Source organism: Lathamus discolor, chromosome 3 (genome assembly GCF_037157495.1).
Source record: "Lathamus discolor isolate bLatDis1 chromosome 3, bLatDis1.hap1, whole genome shotgun sequence".
Classification (NCBI taxonomy): domain Eukaryota; kingdom Metazoa; phylum Chordata; class Aves; order Psittaciformes; family Psittacidae; genus Lathamus; species Lathamus discolor.
Genome location: NC_088886.1, coordinates 149,805,591 through 149,825,240, shown reverse-complemented (window position 1 = coordinate 149,825,240; position 19,650 = coordinate 149,805,591). Strand labels below are relative to the sequence as shown.

The 19,650-nt window shown below is 42.9% G+C and overlaps 1 protein-coding gene across 2 annotated transcripts in view; it reads right to left on the bottom strand.

The window, feature by feature from the left end:
* DOCK1 (dedicator of cytokinesis 1) overlaps window positions 1-19,650 on the bottom strand; it is a 320,534-nt gene that overhangs the window by 91,734 nt on the left and 209,150 nt on the right. For both annotated transcript variants that reach the window (XM_065672474.1, XM_065672475.1), the window contains exons 30-32: window positions 5,174-5,252; window positions 4,407-4,507; window positions 513-571 (exon numbers count right to left, since the gene is read on the bottom strand). In XM_065672474.1, coding sequence (XP_065528546.1) covers window positions 513-571; window positions 4,407-4,507; window positions 5,174-5,252 — 239 coding nt within the window. The remainder of the gene's footprint in view (window positions 1-512; window positions 572-4,406; window positions 4,508-5,173; window positions 5,253-19,650) is intronic.

Below are 19,650 nucleotides of genomic sequence, written 5' to 3'. Positions count from 1 at the left end.
CCCATTTCTTACTGATCAACCTGTGTCACAACGATGCAGCCAAACATCAGAATCTAAGCAGCATTCCCAGGCTAAGTTATCAATAACCCTTGGCAGAATTTCCAGGCTAAGTTACTGATAACCCTTGGGTACGTTCATTTTGCTGCAGTCCCAGTTCCAGCACCCACCCACACGGATGTGTGTTCATAGCTATGTGTATACATATATGTGTGTATACCTATTTTTAAGCAGGAGAAATCAACAGGTATCACCATAACCATTTCTTTTTATTCAGCATGAGGCTGAATACCACGAAAACCCAGAAGATGCCGATACACTGACTACAGTTATGTATCTTTCCAGATGGTGAAAGAAGTGTGCAGAGGCGCCTTTATTTCTACAATCACCTGCTTTTTAAATGCCTTCTGGAAGCCTACTGTTATTTTGAGGGAAAGCAAGTTCACTTCATCTCTACCTTGGTTTATACAAACAGCGAGTTAAAGCATTAAGCAATAGGCGCTCAGGTTACTTACCCAGATTGTACCACATGTCCCTGATTTCAAACCCGATCTGCCTTCTCATATCACCGTACCTTACAAAAGAAAACGAAACCACCATTAAAAGAAGAAATAAAATCTATTACCAATAAGCAGAAACATTCAAGTTTCAAAACCTGATCAGCAAAGATATTTGAAATTACAGAAGAGGTTCTGCAAATTCAACTCAAATCTATAAGACGATCTGCATTCCCTCACCAGTTTAGCTATGTGCCCGTAGACACCATAGATTCCCTGTTACAAAGGGATGAGATAGACTGAATCAGCTTCTGCTCCTTGGCTTATGATTTTCTCATTCACAAGGCCCCAGATTTCAGTTTCTCCAACAATACTTACCAGAGGGAGAACACACACAAACCTTCACCCGTGCAAAACCCCTCTTTGCCATCTTTCCAGGTTACCTAACCATCCTTTGGGACACATGGGTGGTTACAGACGTTAATTGTGAGCATCTTCTATTTTCGAGTGGTAATGGCTGGAGGAAGTGTAACAGAGAGCTGCATGGCCTAAAGCTATGTTTTATTTTTATACACCCTCTTAGCATAGCACTGTCCTAGAAAAGACAACAAGGAACATCTTGTGACGTCTTGTACCTTCACGGCCAAAATACACAGAAAGGGTCTACGTTCCAATGGGATTTTGTGTCCCAGATCAAAATGTGCTGAGGCGCTGGCACAGGGTGCCCAGAGAAGCTGTGGCTGCCCCATCCCTGGCAGTGCTCAAGGCCAGGTTGGACACAGGGGCTTGGAGCAAGCTGCTCCAGTGGAAGGGGTCCCTGCCCATGGCAGGGGTTGGAGCTGGAGGGGCTTTAAGGTCCCTTCCAACACAAACCTTTCTATGATGATGACAATGATGAAGGTCCCTTCCAACCCAAACCAGTCTGGGGCACCAATGCCACAGAGATCCCATCAAGGTTGTTTTTATATCCCACTCCCTCTCTGCATTAATACCAGGAAAGCTTAATGAAGGGAAAACATCGCATTGCCTTCATTAATGACAGGATCAGAACCATAATGAGCTCCAAGAACGTATTTGCTGCACAGAATATTTGTATGTTAAAGACGACTACTTAAACAATAAGAGGATCAAAATGGCAGTCTCTGGCAACTTGTGGGATATCTGGCGGCTAATAGTGAGATACCCTGTCATTAAGATGGATTTAGGAGATTCTTCTGCATCATTAAAAATTAACTAATGCTTAAATGCAATGTTTAGCAAAACCTACAAATTACAATAATTATATTTTAATTATTAAATATTTGATATATTAATTGAAATATACCCTTAAAAAGATGGGTGAGTGTGATACTGAATTAACTGATTCATTACAGCCTTTTGGCACAGAACTGGTAGTGGTTACAAAACAAAAGCAATAAAAGTTAGCACTCCAGCCCATATATTTATTGCATCTTGAAGAACTTATGGTCTTGATTTCTGTCGCCAAAACACGATTAATCTGAAAATAACAACTTGTAAACAGAGTTTTACAATTTAGCAAACTTCAATAAGTAACCACTTCAAACGACTTCATCTATTTACTTATATTAGCAGTGAGGAATGTCTGTGGATTTCTTGCATCTCTTCAACAAGATATAATGTTTGGTTTAATAGAAAGATCATTAGGATAAAATTTCTGTCTAAGGTTCCTGTCCTCAAAAAGAGGCAATATCAGTTCACAGATGTATGTGACAGCAATTTCCAGCTCAGGTGTTGGGTTTTATGTTCAGGTCAGGAGTCTGGTCTGAACTAAAATGCTACTGTAGGTGCAAACCAACATTGGACCAACAGCAGCCACAGCTGATCATTCTGCTTGGTAACTGATTGGAGTGATGTGCCTCTTGCAAGTATCCTTTACTCTCTGAATTACCACAGAGAACTTGCATCGTTGGCCAAATCTTGCACAAAACCATTTTGTTTCATAGATTCTAAATCTAATGAAAAACCAAATGACCTTGATTTCCTTTTGCAAACTCAAAGCTATATTATTTATAATTCTAGTACCTAAGGGTGGCCTTCAAGAAACCTGAACAGGGGCTTTGGACAAGGGCCTGTAGGGACAGGCCAAGGGGAATGGCTTGAACCTGCCCGAGGGGAGACTGAGCTGAGCTCTTGGGAAGAAGCTCTTCCCTGTGAGGGTGCTGAGGCGCTGGCACAGGGTGCCCAGAGAAGCTGTGGCTGCCCCATCCCTGGCAGTGCTCAAGGCCAGGCTGGACACAGGGGCTTGGAGCAAGCTGCTCCAGTGGAAGGGGTCCCTGCTCGTGGCAGGGGTTGGAGCTGGATGAGCTTGAAGGTCCCTTCCAACCCAAACCATCCTATGGCTCTATGATTCTATGGTACGTATAGCACAAGTACAGAAACCTGAGCTCTGCTTGACATTACTTTTTCACTGAACTTGTAAATATTCCCTTTTCATCAAGGAAGCCCCACGAGTCCTTGGTACATGAATTAAATCACATAGTGCTTAAAAATTCTGTTTCAACTTCCAAAGGCAGCACCTCAAAACTCACAATGGCTTGGAGAAGTTTGAAGGGCAAAACTTAGCTGCCAAAAAACCAGGATGGGGCATACAGCTGTATCTTTTCTGGACAAAGCCTGCGACTAACACAGTTATAGGAAAAGCTTTAAAAATCACATGTCACTTCAGCAGTGATAAAATCATATTGTTATCACTGTGACCTCTCTCATCATAATAATATACAAAAAGCCTTGAATTTAGAAGGTGATGTTGATCAAAATGCATCTTTTGTCTCTATATATATTATTCTGAGCAACCTGATCTAATTGAAGATGTCCCTACTCATTGCAGCAGGTTGGACTGGATGACCTTTGAAGGTCCCTTCCAACTCAAACTATTCCATGATTCTATAAGGACTGATAAATATATATATATACACATATATATATTGATACATATATATACATGTTCAGAGAATCACAGCTTAAAAACTTCCCATTTTTGTGCATTGATTGCAGTAACCTGATTGACTTGTGTTCACAGCCCAGTTGGATGGGGCTTGGAGCAACCTGGTATAGTGGGAAGATGCCCCAGCCCGTGGCAGGAAGTAGGAACTGGATGAGCTTTAAGGTCCTTTCCAGCCTAAAGCAGTCTGGGATTCCATGATTCTATGGCTATGGGAAGAAACTGCTTTTGCAGGTGCTATTACAAATATTAGGCCACAGAAACTCTGTGTTTGAAAACACGTAACGGGCTTTTTTCAGTGCTCACTGTTTAGTTAATTAACCATAAGCTCCACTACATTGAAACCCCACTGACATTTAGGAAAATACATACATTAAAATAGTCAGGCTCCACTCTTATTTCCAGGCCTTTTTCTCTTGACAGCTTTCGTTTGCTGTGGGCTCTGAATAGGAATTGGGTAGTTCAAGCTCCCTGTTGGAGGGAGGCAATGTAATCCCTTTTAGCCAGGGAAGCATACAAGTCTGCAGCTACACAAAACCATTCTTGAGGGATATCGCAGGGAAACTGTCTGTAGTTACAAAAATTCCCTCTAAAAGGCCGTTAGGGATTAAGCACTAAAGAGCCCACGTAAAATGAGATTAGAATAAGCACACAGCTAAAGTGATTTAAAAATTCACTTTGATAATATGTTAATACTCCCGAAAAGTCTTGACTTTATGAGCATCCTGCGGTACAAAATACTGTCTTCATCAGTAATGAATCATGTAATTTAGATCTTGATTCAAGGGTAGAAATGCACATGCAATACTTGATTCATGGTTTTAAAACCAACCTTTCATTATGCCATGATTGCATCTCAATTTGAATGGGCTTAGCTAAGAAATTAAACTAAAGTTGTGTTAATAGAGCTCAAGTTCTTGTCCATGATTTAGATGACGAATAGGACTTACTTGTTAAGGATTTTTGCTCTTTTAGCACTTGAGAAATTCTCCAGTTGCAAAGACTCTTGGGTGAGAAAAGCAACAGCCAGGTGGAAGTAGTTGTTCCAAAGCTGAAAGCCCCCAAAATGACAAGAACAGATACCATTAATTCTCTGAAACGTTCTGCACACCTACAAAACAACTTTAAACTACCTAAATTATGCACATAAATATGTCAAGGAGAAAAGAGCAGACACCACCGAGACGGTGCTTCTTTATGTATTCTTAGTACATCTCCTCGGCGTGTTTACATTTCCATGAAACATTTCCCATCTACAAATCCTCATCGATTGTGCTTGGATGATTCAAGGAAAATTAAATGTGAATATATAATATGAGAGACACAAATAAAGGATCCTGAGCAAGTGACCTAAATTCTCACTCATGCGCTGTGTCTCAGACTCCACGTTTGAGGCATTAATTCTCCTAAAGCATGTGGTGAAGAAAAGGGGAGAAGACCCCTTTTTTGCTGTTCCTGAAGGGAACGAGAAGCTTTCCGTGATGCTTTGGGTAAGACTTGATGCTCTTCTATTCTATCACTATGATGCTCTTCTAGGACATGACACACAAGTGGATCGTTTGTACCTGTGAAGCCTGAAATGACTTTACCAGCTAACGGGTCAACCTGGGGTTCACAACGACTTGTACATACACCTCCAAATTACACGTTGAGGGTAGAAACTTAGTCCAACATTAACACTAGTCCCCAAGACACCCGTGTTTGCTTTTTTCCTTACCTGTAACTCGAAGTTGGTTTGATCAAGAAATTTCTTGTTCAGCATATCTGCATACTGATTAATCGCTCGCAGGAAGACTCTGAAAGATCAAGAGAAAATGACATAATTACACACTTCTTCTGTGGCACCTTTGTACATTTGCCATCCCAATTAGGCAGAACTCTGGAAAGTGAAACTTGTAGCTGTTGCTTGAGCAGCAGTGTGATCTCACCGTGGGTAAGTGTACAGAATTATATGTAGATGCTCTCCAAATTAATCAAGTAAATTAGCATATGCAGAAACACAAGGAATTGCTCTGAATAAAATCACTTGTCTTTAAAATACCTGGTGATAATCAAAAGATCATTAAAAATTCTGTTTATTAGAAAAAGGATAGAGACTTTTAAAGTGACAACATTGTGGTGTTGTGTCTAACTTGGACCTGTTTTCAAACTGAAACAGGGGAGATTTAGATTAGATATTAGGAAGGAGTTGTTCCCTGTGAGTGTGCTGAGGCGCTGGCACAGGGTGCCCAGAGAAGCTGTGGCTGCCCCATCCCTGGCAGTGCTCAAGGCCAGGTTGGACACAGGGGCTTGGAGCAAGCTGCTCCAGTGGAAGGGGTCCCTGCCAGTGGCAGGGGTTAGAACTGGAGGAGCTTAAGGTCCCTTCCAACCCAAACCAGTCTGGATTCTGTGATTCCAGACCTGTAACTGGCTGTATTTTATCTTGCAGGTCAAGCAAAACATGTTCTTAAACACAAGGCAAACACCATTTTACTTATGGCACAGTAAAATGTAGGAAAACAGTTGAAGGACGATCTCCAAAACACTGCTCATTGCTCTACTTCTAAGATGCTAATTTAGTAGCCAGTGTATTTCTAAAAGTGATGCTTCTTAAATTTGCAATAGGAGCTGGCTTGACAAGCTTTAAAAAGAAACCCAAACGGTACAGTAGAAGTAGGTCACTACATATTCATGGTGCTGAACAGTAAACATATTATTCTTCAGTACCCTCATCTCCATTGTCAAAAGAAACATTAGATTCCTCCTGAAAACTTTCAATGTATGCAATGAAAGTGCCAGCTAATGCCCAGACAAATGAGCTTGTCTTTTGGAGCAGACTGTGGCGGATATTTATATCTCCTCAAAGTCCCAGCAACGGTAAAGACTACTCAGAACACAACCTGCTTCCCCCCACCCATAGCAATTTTTAAGGAGAGAGTTCACTGCTGAATGCAAAATAACCAAGTTTAATCTTCCTACAGGCTGACAATAAAACATCAGGTTTAAAACAAACCACAAGAGGCAGTCAGAAAGGTCTTTTACTGAATTTAAGGTACCGAGCGTTCTCTCTTGAAAAAACCCTAATATTTAGCTAAATGGTTGGTAACCCAAGGGAAATGAAACATGGGCACCAGGATGCCATGAGAGATTATTTGTGTATACTAAATTAAGAAAAGAAGGCAAAAATTGGATGCCACGGAGATATATCTGTACTATAAAGTCGGATCGGCCCCACAGTAGTGTACTGGAGAAAGAATGTAGCCAAATGTGAAAAATTATATTGGAATTCTTAGAGAAAATACAAAAGAAAATTGAGGAGATTAAAGAATATATAAAATATATGTAAATATACACACATCCATGCATTTCACAATATCACTCTTTACATCTAAGAGTCATTATATGTATTTATATCTAAGAAGTCATCCAGCCGATGCAGAGGTGCGTTTCAGGCACAGTACATCTGTGCATTTGTCAGTGAATACATTTGGAAACAACTCCATTGAGATACTTTATAAATGAGGTGAATTTAGCACACACACTACTACGCTGCAGATACATGTATTTTAGATCTATGACTCAATTACTGAGTTGTAGCATACACTGAGATTGAAACTGAAGTTATCCATGTATTCAGAGTATCAACAGTTTGACAGATAGACTTATACCGTGGTTTGTTTTGTGGTTATAAAGTCTGATAATACTCTGAGATTCCTAACTCTTCCTAGAAGAATTAGTGATTTAACATAGCAGGAAGTGCCATCTCCTTGCCTTGCCAAGATAAAATCAGTTCCAACACAAGGAGGATTATGCCTACAATTTAATTACGTTGCCTCCAGACATGACCGTAATGTATTCAATCTACTCCATCTAATTAAGCTTTGGAACAATCTCATTACTTTATATACCATTATTTTCCTTTCAATTGTAACTCTAATTTTTGCCCTGTATTAATCCTAGCGAATCCCAACAAAGAACAAATAATGCAGGATCTACTGTACATGCCAACTGCAAAAGGACCATGGCACAGCACATCTGTGAAGCTGCAGTTGTAATTAAACAACACCACCATCCCCTCAAAGCCCATGTGCTGATGTGCTGCCTCTTTAATCTGGCTGCTTTTGGAAGGTTCCTCCCAACTTTCTACTGAAGAACATCAAAAAAAGGACACAGATTTAAGTGCTGATTTTTGAATTATTCAAACTCCATTTTAATTTGGATTTGATTTGATGATACACGCAATCCTTCTGGCTACTCGATGAAGCACTTCCTTGTCTATGTTAGCAAAAGAAGCCCAGGTCTTTTTCCAGGGCAAGTCAACAGAACAATGCTTTTATTATAACAGTGCATCTTGGGTTCAAACTTAAACAGGGAAGACTTAGGTTGGATATAAGGAAGAAATGCTTTACTGTGAGAGTGGTGAGGTACAAGAACAGGCTGCCCAAGGAAGCTGAAAATGCTCATTCCTGGCAGTGCTCAAGGCCAGGTTGGACACAGGGGCTTGGAGCAAGCTGCTCCAGTGGAAGGGGTCCCTGCCCGTGGCAGGGGTTGGAACTGGATGAGCTTTAAGGTCCCTTCCAACATAAACCATTCTATGAGTCTATAATAGTAGAGAGGTGTCAGATAAGAGCAGTAAGTATTTCTACCAGGAGTATTCAAGCACCATCCCATGGCTTAGCTGCAATTCAATGAAAAAGAAGAAATAACGGATGCAGGACTACAGGGCAGCAGTATGACAGCTGGGTTGGCATCGCCTGTTTTGGTAGGACACTCACTCATATGGTTAAGCAGACAGACACAAAGATGGCTATCCTGAAGTGAGCATTTGGATAGCAAAGCATTGTGCTTGATGAATTCTTGGCTGTAATCTAGGGAATGGTACATTAAACCTGTGGTAACAACTGCGACTCATGAATATAAAACCAGTTCGGGTTTATTCCCACACAAAATTCCAAAGAGAAAGCAGACAAATTCCATGAATCCTTCCAGGTATTGTTTTGATCTTCTTCCTCCTCCCAAGCAGGTACTGACAATATCCAGTAAGTTGACTAACAGAGCCAGAGAACCCGAAAAGAACCTTAGGGAAACGTGGCTCTTCAGAATAGGCAGTATTAAACCAAACACATCAGTTCTGTACGGAGGAATAACCTGGCTGCTGCTAAAACATGTAAGGATGAAAGGTGAACTTGAACATCACTGGACCAGCAGACAAGGAAACAAAACAATCTCCTGTGCTCTGATGGGGAACATCAATCTCCAACGGCACACTTTATCTCGCTGCAATTAGTAATGAAGATTCGCTTCCCGTTGCACGTGCATAAAAAGAAGTATTTTTCTTGAAGTTCTGTTTCAGTTAACAAAAGAATGTATTATCTACGTCAGGAAAAGCCATAGAAGTTAAACCTTGAGAAAGAGAGAAGTTCAGAGACTGGAAGCGATCACAATGTGCTCCACTGCAGTGCCAGAATGTCACACGCAGCAACAAAACCTAATGCTAATATGTTGGAATAGATTTGTTAGACAAAAGACTTTATCAACCCAATTAAAAGAAGGAAATTAGCATTTCCTAAGATGTGACTGGAATAGAAGGAATATGATTAGAGAAGGAAATCACTTCAGGGTATGTGAGGGACGAATGACCATTGCTAAAGGGTAAGTATCTATCCAACAACAAAATTAACACCCTGGATGGATGAGGTTTATGTGTGCTGAGCCCCTGGGGATGAGTGATGCTGGGGATGGCACCCAAGTGCCATAGGAGCTTTCTGCTGCAGTTAGGTCCTTTGAGGTAGGGACTGTGATCTTATTCTGTCTTTAGATGGCTTCCATCACCGTAAGGTACATGAGGAACACGGCAGTGTTCAAGGCCAGGCTGGACAGAGCCTTGGGTGACATGGTCTAGCAGAAGGCATCCCTGCACAAAGCAGGGGGCTGAAACTAGATCTTAAAGTCCTTTCCAACCCTAATAATTCTATGATTCTAGGATTCTATGGGGTCTTAACACTATTAGCAGGATTTCTTGGGATTTTATCCCTGTTTATGTATTTCCTGGTAAGACACGTTTATCGGTTCTTCATAAGGGCAGAAGAAATCATTAATTCCTCAAACACATAGTGGGATATTTTTTCTTATCTACTTAGCCCTGGCAACACCTTGGCTGGCATATTGTTCAGTTGAAGTCACCACGTGTCAAGAATGACACCAAAATATGGCAGAGGGCTCAGGTGAGAGAAGCAAGAGGACAGGAGATGCAGAAAACCATGGCACAGCTTAGACACTAGGAGATACTTTGTGACTCTAAGGATGGGCCATGGAGAGATGAGGTTCTCAAGAAAACAACCCCCAAAACCAGGTTAAGCAAGTATCTGTGATCTGTTTGGCCATCGTTCACTCATTCCCTCCCAAGGAAAAGGACTGAGGAGTGCTAATTTCTCCAGTGATTTCTCTCCAATGACAACTCTCAATCTACAGTCAAGACTTCAAATCTAGACTTCAAATGCGGATAGTAAAGAGGGGAGAAGGGGAGTTAATTTCTAAGCATAACAGTAGTGCCAAGCAACTCATTTTTCTGCTCTTACTCACGTTGCTTTTATTTCCTCCATTCTCTCTTATTAGTCAAGCACACTGATTTACTTGTTCACTCATGGTTTATAATATTCTATGATGTGCCATCTCCCTTGACTCAGCTTCTCACATCACTGGAACGCTGCAGAAGCTAAAGGAGCTGAGGAAAGCTGGAAACATTCTCACAGTATATTGATTTTGTACATTTAGGTAGCTCTACTATCCAGGGATTCAGATTTATACTATAAGCACTTATGCAAAATACCTATGACAGGAAAATACGAAACAATACAAGCTACAAATGTACTTCCCAGTATTTTTCCTTAAGTGAACATCAAAAGAGAAGAACTAAAGAATGAATGACTTCCCTAATGACAGAATAATCACCCAAACAAGAAAATACAGATTCAGCTTGAAATTACTTACATTTAGCTGATAATTCAATAAAAAGGGGGAATTTGGAGTGAAGTTATAAAAGGCACTATTATGATGTCATTTCAGTTAATTTAGATGGAAGGATAATGAATGCTTTATTACAGCTGATCACCCTTCCTGCACATCATCATGCTTTCCATGCTTCTCTGGGAGATGAATTCACTGTGAACATAGGAGACAGACTACTCTTATCTTGTCAGCCTGCATATGAAACAACAGACCTACACCTTGAAATCCCAAACGTGAGCAAATGCTCACTAAGGCATGAACAGCAAAGTCTTCTTTTAAGCAGCAATCACTGCCAATACCTTCAAATTCTCTTTCAAGACCTCGCTGTTGCAAAGCACGGTTCAGCTTTAAACAACTTTTAACTTACATATGGACTAAACCTGGTTACTTAATACACTCCTATAAGCACTTCTCTACTGGCATTGCACGTAGTAGGGTGACTATCCAAATATTTTTACCCTGGAACATAGAGAATAGGGAGGAACCTCGTAATACTGAACCTCGTATGAGTATTTTGTACAGGCCCAATGGAAGTCCAAATCACTACGATGAGTGAGCATGAAGGTATCTGCCCTCTTTGCATCTCCCCCTAGTTTTCTCCCTTCCCAAATTCTGTCTCTGTTCTTTCTAGAATCATGGAATAGTTGGGGTTGGAAAGGACCTTAAGAACATCCAGTTCCAACCCCCTGCCATGGGCAGGGACACCTCACACTAAACCATCCCACACAAGGCTTCATCCAACCTGGCCTTGAACACTGCCAGGGATGGAGCACTCACAACCTCCCTGGGCAGCCCATTCCAGTGCCTCACCACCCTAACAGGAAAGAATTTCCTCCTTAGATCCAATCTAAACTTCCCCTGTTTAAGTTTGAACCCGTTACCCCTTGTCCTGTCACTACAGTCCCTGATGAAGAGACCCTCCCCAGCATCCCTATAGGCCCCCTTCAGGTACTGGAAGGCTGCTCTGAGGTCTCCACGCAGCCTTCTCTTCTCCAGGCTGAACAGCCCCAACTTCCTCAGCCTGTCTTCATACGGGAGGTGCTCCAGCCCCTGATCATCCTCGTGGCCTCCTCTGGACTTGTTCCAACAGTTCCATGTCCTTTTTATGTTGAGGACACCAGAACTGCACACAATGCTCCAGGTGAGGTCTCACAAGAGCAGAGCAGAGGGGCAGGATCACCTCCTTCGCCCTGCTGGTCACGCTCCTTTTGATGCAGCCCAGGATACGGTTGGTTTCTGGGCTGCGAGCGCACACTGCAGCCGGCCCATGTTCATTTGCTCATCGACCAGCACCCCCAAGTCCTTCTCTGCAGGGCCGCTCTGAATCTCTTCTTTGCCCAGTCTGTAGCTGTGCCTGGGATTGCTCCAACTCTTTCCTGATGATGTTCTTACTGTTCACCCATCTTCAACCTCCAGACCTGAGCACTGTCCAGCCCCAAAAGTGTCCAAAATCCTTTTAATTTTCCATGTCTCTTTACGATATTTCTCTGTCCAGTCTACATCTCTCCCTCTCTTAAATCAAGAAAACTGTTCAAAAGATCCCTTGTAGCATTCTGTGATTCATCAGGCTAAAGAGCAGTCACAACTTTAAAAGACACTAAATAGAAGACGAAAAAAGGAAAACCCCTTGACCATTTGCTTTCTTTTGAATTATAGTTCCTGGGCTGACTCTGACGATAGCGCAGAGTAATCCCAAAGAAGACTCACTACTAAACACTTCCATTAGTATAATCTCCTCCTAGCGCCTGCTCCACACTGGCACTGGTGAATTGTGCCACATTATTAACCTGTTTTCCAATAAATGTTTCAGAAATGCTTTTAGCATCTTATCTACAACCACTGATACCTCTCCCCTCGTTGACATTCTGTGCTCTGTGTCCTCTAGAACGATGGGGACAGGTGAATGAAAATTCACTGCTACTTACCAAGGGCTGAAGGACACGCTTGTGGTGTCATTACCAACAACAGGAAAAACATCTTATTTTTCAAACCCACCTTGGTAATACAGTTATCTCACTCTTAAAATCCAACTGACAGAACAACCCTGTTGGGATGGACAGGCAATGAACAACTGAATGATAAAGTTTACACAAATAAAGAAAGATTTGGATTTCCTTTCCGTCCAAAAGTCCTTGTTCTGCCTATCCAGCAACCAGATGGATGCTCGCTGATGCACCAGCCACTTCAGGCACCTGAGAGGAGACTGAGCTGAGCTCTTAGGCAGAAGCTCTTCCCTGTGAGGGTGCTGAGGCGCTGGCACAGGGTGCCCGGAGAAGCTGTGGCTGCCCCATCCCTGGCAGTGCTCAAGGCCAGGTTGGACACAGGGGCCTGGAGCAAGCTGCTCCAGTGGAAGGGGTCCCTGCCCGTGGCAGGGGTTGGAACTGGATGAGCTGTAAGGTCTTTTCCAACTCAAACTGGGATTCTATAAAAATGGATGGAAATTCCTGGCAAAAATAGCATCCTTAGCATGAGGACAGCACACACACAACACTCAACCTGAAGCATAGAGCGTATTTAATGGACTTGGTGTAAAGCCAGACGAGCAAAGACATGCTGAGGTTGGAAGATGGCTTTGGAAGTCTCTGGTCAAACTGGAGCAGGTTACTCAGGGCTATGGCCAGTTGGCTTAATATCCCCAAGGATGCAGACACTTTTGGGCAGCCTCTCAGAACAACCTTTACCAGGGTCTGACTGCCTTCACTCTCCTTTCTCAACTACTTGTCTGAAGAGCCCAGGCTGCGGTTTCTTGATGACTTTCAGAGTGAAGGAAAGAAGCTTTAGACTTCTATAGTCTTTTTCAAAAGCTCCAGTAAACTTTGCCTCCTGAAATTTTCTCTAAGATACCCCAGTCTCAGAGCTTGGAAATATTGTTTTCTAATGGGAATGCTTGAAGACAATGTAATGTAGGAGTTTTTAGCTAAGGCTACAATAGTAGGAAAGCAGCATCTATTGCAAGTGAACAGCATTACAAGGGTAACAGGTTAAAACTTAAACGGGGAAAGTTTAGATTGGATATAAGGCAGAAGTTCTTTCCTGTGAGGGTGGTGAGGCACTGGAATGGGTTGCCCAGGGAGGTTGTGAGTGCTCCATCCCTGGCAGGTCTCAAGGCCAGGTTGGATGAAGCCTTGGGTGGGATGGTTTAGTGTGAGGTGTCCCTGCCCATGGCAGGGGGGCCGGAACCGGGTGATCTTAAGGTCCTTTCCAACCCTAACCATTCCATGATTCTATGATTCTACGATAACCCAGAAGTTAACATTCTGAAGGCAGAAGTCTTCCTGACTTCAGAGAGACTGTTTCTATAATGGTACTTGGCAAAAACTTGAGATAGATCTTGTAATTTAAAACAAATGTAATTTGTTGTAGTGCTGCTGGAAGAAATCTCTGCAATCAGGTTAGCTATTAAACAAGCAGTTTTCATTATCATGTGCTGCTCAATAAAATGCAAAAAGTCTTTGATGCGGTACAGACATCATCACCTCTTCCTTGGCTAAAAACACCCCTTCCAACAAGTCCACAGTGGACAGCTTCATGGGTTCTCAGAACCAGAGCCTGCTGGTCAGGGCTGGTGCAACTCTCCACCAGCCTGCTCCTTTCATGGCTAACAGCTCCTGGGGTACAAATGGATGCTTAACTGGGCTCTGCTATTCCAAATGGAGAAGGAAGATGGTTTTCTTTGTACCCTTACCATGCAAGAGGCCTCACAGGCCATGAAAAAAGTAATTTGGGTTGAAGGGACCTTAAAGCTCCTCCAGTTCCAACCATGAATATGTAGTGACCTACTTCTACTGTACCGTTTGGGTTTCTTTTTAAAGCTTGTCAAGCCAGCTCCTATTGCAAATTTAAGAAGCATCACTTTTAGAAATACACTGGCTACTAAATTAGCATCTTAGAAGTAGAGCAATGAGCAGTGTTTTGGAGATCGTCCTTCAATTGTTTTCCTACATTTTACTGTGCCGTAAGTAAAACGGTGTTTGCCTTGTGTTTAAGAACATGTTTTGCTTGACCTGCAAGATAAAATACAGCCAGTTACGGGTCTGGAATCACAGAATCCCAGACTGGTTTGGGTTGGGAGTGAGGTTAAAGCTCATCCAGCTCCAACCCCTGCCATGGGCAGGGACCCCTTCCACTGGAGCAGCTTGCTCCAAGCCCCTGTGTCCAACCTGGCCTTGAGCACTGCCAGGGATGGGGCAGCCACAGCTTCTCTGGGCACCCTGTGCCAGCGCCTCAGCACCCTCACAGGGAAGAGCTTCTTGTTATATCCAACATAAGCCTATACTCACGATAAGATGACCAAGATATCACCTTAGTTCTTATTTTGATTTCGCATGGGAATTCAGCTATTTCCTGCAGTGGTAAAGATCAATACAACAGAAGATGGTTTTTCCTATCACACTGCTTTATTAAAGAAGCATTCAGTCTGGAAAGAGAAGCAATTAAAAAGAGAGAAGTAACTCATGGGAAGCATGGGAAAGGATGCTGCAGGTCAATTTTCCTGCAATGCCTGGAAGTTCAGGCTGAGCTTGGCAAAAACTTTTCCAATACTTCATACTGTCTCAGGACCTGGGAACCTCCCTCATTTTCTGCTGACAGCACTGTCCTCTGGTACCCGTACCCATAGCTACCTAGATGTGAATACAGATTAAGGCTACTTTAGGTACTTATGGATAAATCAATAGAATTGATTGCCTCTGTTTCAGACTCTTTGGCATTTTCCTCAATCTCACAATCAATTGGTAAGACAATTGCATCTGGCTAAACAAATGTCATAATGTCACTCGAAAAAGAATCTCTGTTTCCCTGTGGGTATTTAATTACTTTATCTGAGTCCGTCACAGAATACTAATGAGGAGATGTAATGTAAAAGATGAAGAAGGTGTTTGAGGGTTAGCTTAACACCTCTTCAGTGATGCTGGGGTTACAAATGAAGTGTGCTTAGCAGCTCAGTTTGCTGGAGAGACCTCTTGTCCTTGTCCATCACCCAAAATGTAAAGTTCATCATGATGCCGGAGGGCAGAAAGCTTCCATAGGAGCTGAAAAGAATTTGGCTTTTAGTCATAGAATAGTTTGGGTTGGAAAGGACCTTAACACTGTCTAATTCCAACCCCCCTGCCATGGGCAGGGGCACCTCACCCTAGACTAGACAGTCCTATGGACATATATACAGGGCACAGATAGTCTTATGCTTTACTGTTGCATAGTAGAATCATAGAGTATACTAATAATATACTGCTTTAATTGTCCACCTGCCAAGAATCACAAACATAGAGACACTGAACTCCCACAAAATCAGGATCTACCACCCAACAAACACACACAAGAAGCGACTCCCTAGGAAGAGGCTAAAATGTAGTTTCTTGTAGCAGATGAGCACGATAAACCCCAGCAGCTGCTCTGCGTTGCTGTTCCAGGGATGCTTCTGTGCCTGACAGCTTTGTGAAGGGATCACTACTGCTGGTGAAGTAAAAAAACCCCTTGCTGGAGCTTTAGGTAAGCCTGCATTTGATCCAAAGTGCGGCTCTCCAATACTGCAGTGACACAAAACGTTTTAAGGAGGCAGTGGGGTATGTGAGGAGGGAGCGAAGCGAGACGGGAACAGCTCTCACTGCCTGTACAGACTATTGCTCCCCTAACCCAGCTATTAACCTTCGGACATGATCAGTGGTTTGCTATTCTTTCCATTTCTCTGGCAGGCTCCTGTCTGATACTGTTTGTAGCAAGGAGACGGGAGGGGAATAAATGCTTCAATACGATGCTTCAGTACTTGCAGTAACAGAAATCCTCTCTATACGATGCCCAGCAGGAGCCCAGCCCTTCTGTGATTATCAGCAGGGTTTGGGCTCCCGCAGAAAGAGTTAATGTATCCTGCAAAGGAGGGATCTCACACAAACAGCCTCAGATGATACAGCACAAAAAGCAGGCTTGCAAAGCAGACAATAACATGTATAATGGGTTGGGTTTTTTCTGTTCTAGTACCTTCTCCTTATCTTAGGGAAGCCCAGAAACACTGGTTACCTCCAACTACCTTCAGCATTCATTTTATCCTTACTAGGCGTGGGTTTTCTCACAGTTGAAGCTGTGGCTGCCCCATCCCTGGCAGTGCTCAAGGCCAGGTTGGACACAAGGGCTTGGAGCAAGCTGCTCCAGTGGAAGGGGTCCCTGCCCATGGCAGGGGTTGGAGCTGGATGAGCTTTAAGGTCTCTTCCAACAGAAACCATCCCAGGATTCTATGATATACCTGTGTATACACTACTGGTGTGAACACACTATGGTTTCCGAGTACAGCCAAATGTGTCTTTCATTTTGTTAAGCAGCTTAACCAAGTTTTCCCCATTCTTAGACCAGAATGCATTAAGCTTCATCCCCAGACTGTCAAACACAGGTAACATGCAGAACAGGATCTGCTCCACCTATGGAGGATGCAGCATGCAGCTGATACAGAGTGAATAGGAAGGGCCCTTAAAGCTCCTCCAGTTCCGACCCCTGCCACAGGCAGGGACCCCTTCCACTGGAGCAGCTTGCTCCAAGCCCTTGTGTCCAACCTGGCCCTGAACACTGCCAGGGATGACAGCTGAGTTAGTAAAGACAGCATAATAATCTAAAGGTATGGCTGCCGTACATTGGATCCTCACCTTTACTCAAGCACAGCCGTATAAAAGTACTTTAATGTGGACACAGCAATGATTGTGTCCCAAACACTAAGGCAGGTCTATTTTCTTTATCCAAAAAGCAACGTTTTGAATTTGGAAATGACCCTATTTTGGACAGTTTCTGACTCCAGCAGCCTTGCTGGACACCAGCAAAAAGGAGAACCATCAATCCCAGGGTGCAGATGCTGCAGTACACTATGGGCAGCACCAGGACCATTCACTCACACGCAGAGCTCTGCTGTGAATGTGTTTCCAAGCCTCACAAGGACAAGACAGCCAGCCAGTCACTGCACAAAAATCAATGCCACTGGACCAGTTTCCCTGGACTGGGTCAAAGTATAGCTGGGCAGAAGGCCCACATAACATTTATGCACCACTTATGCTCCTTTTATTTTCTCCTCTGGCCTGAGTTACACATTCTGGCTATCTCTAGACAAATAATTCATAATGCCAATGGCACTGAAAGAAAGCAGCTTCCCTATGAGCGGGCTGTAATTATTTTATGGGCTCATATAGGAAGTAGAAACTATGTGGGGAAAAATCCAGACTAGGCTTGCCCATCCAAAAAACCAACCCAACAAAATGTTAACACTCGATTTCTTTGTTAACCAATGGGAATACAGCAACACCTAAACGTTTCCTAATCTTACACAGCAAGATATAAGAGAAGCATAGAATCACAGAAGTGTCTTATTCAGCAAGTTTTCAAGCATATTCAAGTCTGGGTATCTACAAACAAGTGGTTTGGATGCCTGAAATAAAGGCCCAAATACCAATGAGCAAAAAGATGTTGTGATAATAATAGTAATAATAAGAATAATAATAGTAATAATAATAATAATTATTATTATTATTAATAATGATAAAAAATGGCAAATCGTATAACATTTCTCTGTACTGACCTGTCATCTAGAGGAACAAGTCTTTCCAGCCTCATCACACCATGATGTCTGTATTACAGACTCACCCTAAGCCAATAGATAACAGCTGCATCCTTTCATTTCACTGAGGTTGAAGCAATAACACATGCATACGGTTGTACTTGAGACCCATGACACAGTGATTGAGCATTCAAGACTTGCAGCAACTATAGTTACTGGGTGTAGGATGGGCAGAGATGACCAAGACTGTTTGGAAGCAGATGGATTTTCCTAACTCCCGGTAATGAAGCTGTTGCTACATCATGTATGCTCCAGCACCACTAAGCCAGGAGAGATCTGAGCACGATGCAGGGATGAACAACAGGAGCCTTTTGATGGAGAGAGGGATGCTGGCACTGCAGTGATTCACGGAAGGCAGGGACAAGGCTGCTTTTAGACTGGATATTGATGCTCACACAGATAAGACTTGCCAGCATTTTCAAGTCCATCTGCAGCAGACCTTATGGGAGGTCTGGCAACAGCAAGAAGCTATGTAGGCCAGCAAACAACCATAGTCAAAGGTTTAAATGAGGTAAAAAGCACTGTTGCCTGGATTTTCCTCCATATACCAGCAGACACATTAAAAGCAGAATGGCATGCACAGGTTAGTCAGATTTTATGGCATTTCAGCTTTCATATCAGTGATACCCAAACTGTAATCGCTGACAAAAGACACTAAAAAGTGGCTGCAAGGGGCACACAAAGCCATGATAGAATTTAATGTGGTTTCAGTCCCAAGCTGCAGCATAATAGCATCAACACAAAAGCCTGCAATAAGGGTTTGGTTTTGATCACATTGATAGGCAACAGAGATTTGAGAGTCACTGCTGAAGAATTAGGGGATGCTACGTTTCATGTGCGTGCTATTTGAGCTTCCCTCAGCTCTTCCCAGGTTCTCAGCTGAAACCAGTATTTGAAAAGAAAATGTTACAATTGTTTTACAAATTAGAGCAAAAATAAACTCTTTTTGCCCCTAAAAACAACTGAAATAAAGATTTTTCCCCCATATTTTAAGAGTCTTTCCCTTTTTCTCTAGCTTTATCAGACAGAATAGCCCCTCCCCTTGCTATTTAGGTAGAGTAATTTAAGTTTTACTAAGAGAAATAGTGAAAGGGCTAAAGGGCTTTTATTATCTTTATTTTTAGCTATATCTACCTTAATATTTAATCTGCTACATTGCAACTGTGGAATTCTCACTTTAAGCATACTTAAAAGTTAGGTACTTCCTATAACCCACACACATGTAAAGGTGCAAGTGAGCCTTGTGAACTGCGATTTAGTTCAATACACAGCAGAACATTAGATGACGATGCCAAGAATCACAGAACCTCAGACTAGTTTGGGTTGGAAGGGACCTTCAAGCTCATCCAGCTCCAACCCCTGCCCCAGGCAGGGACCCCTTCCACTGGAGCAGCTTGCTCCAAGCCCCTGTGTCCAACCTGGCCTTGAGCACTGCCAGGGATGGGGCAGCCACAGCTTCTCTGGGCACCCTGTGCCAGCGCCTCAGCACCCTCACAGGGAAGAGCTTCTGCCTAAGAGCTCATCTCAGTCTCCCCTCGGGCAGGTTCAAGCCATTCCCCTTGGCCTGTCCCTACAGGCCCTTGTCCCAAGCCCCTCTCCAGGTTCCCTGCAGCCCCTTT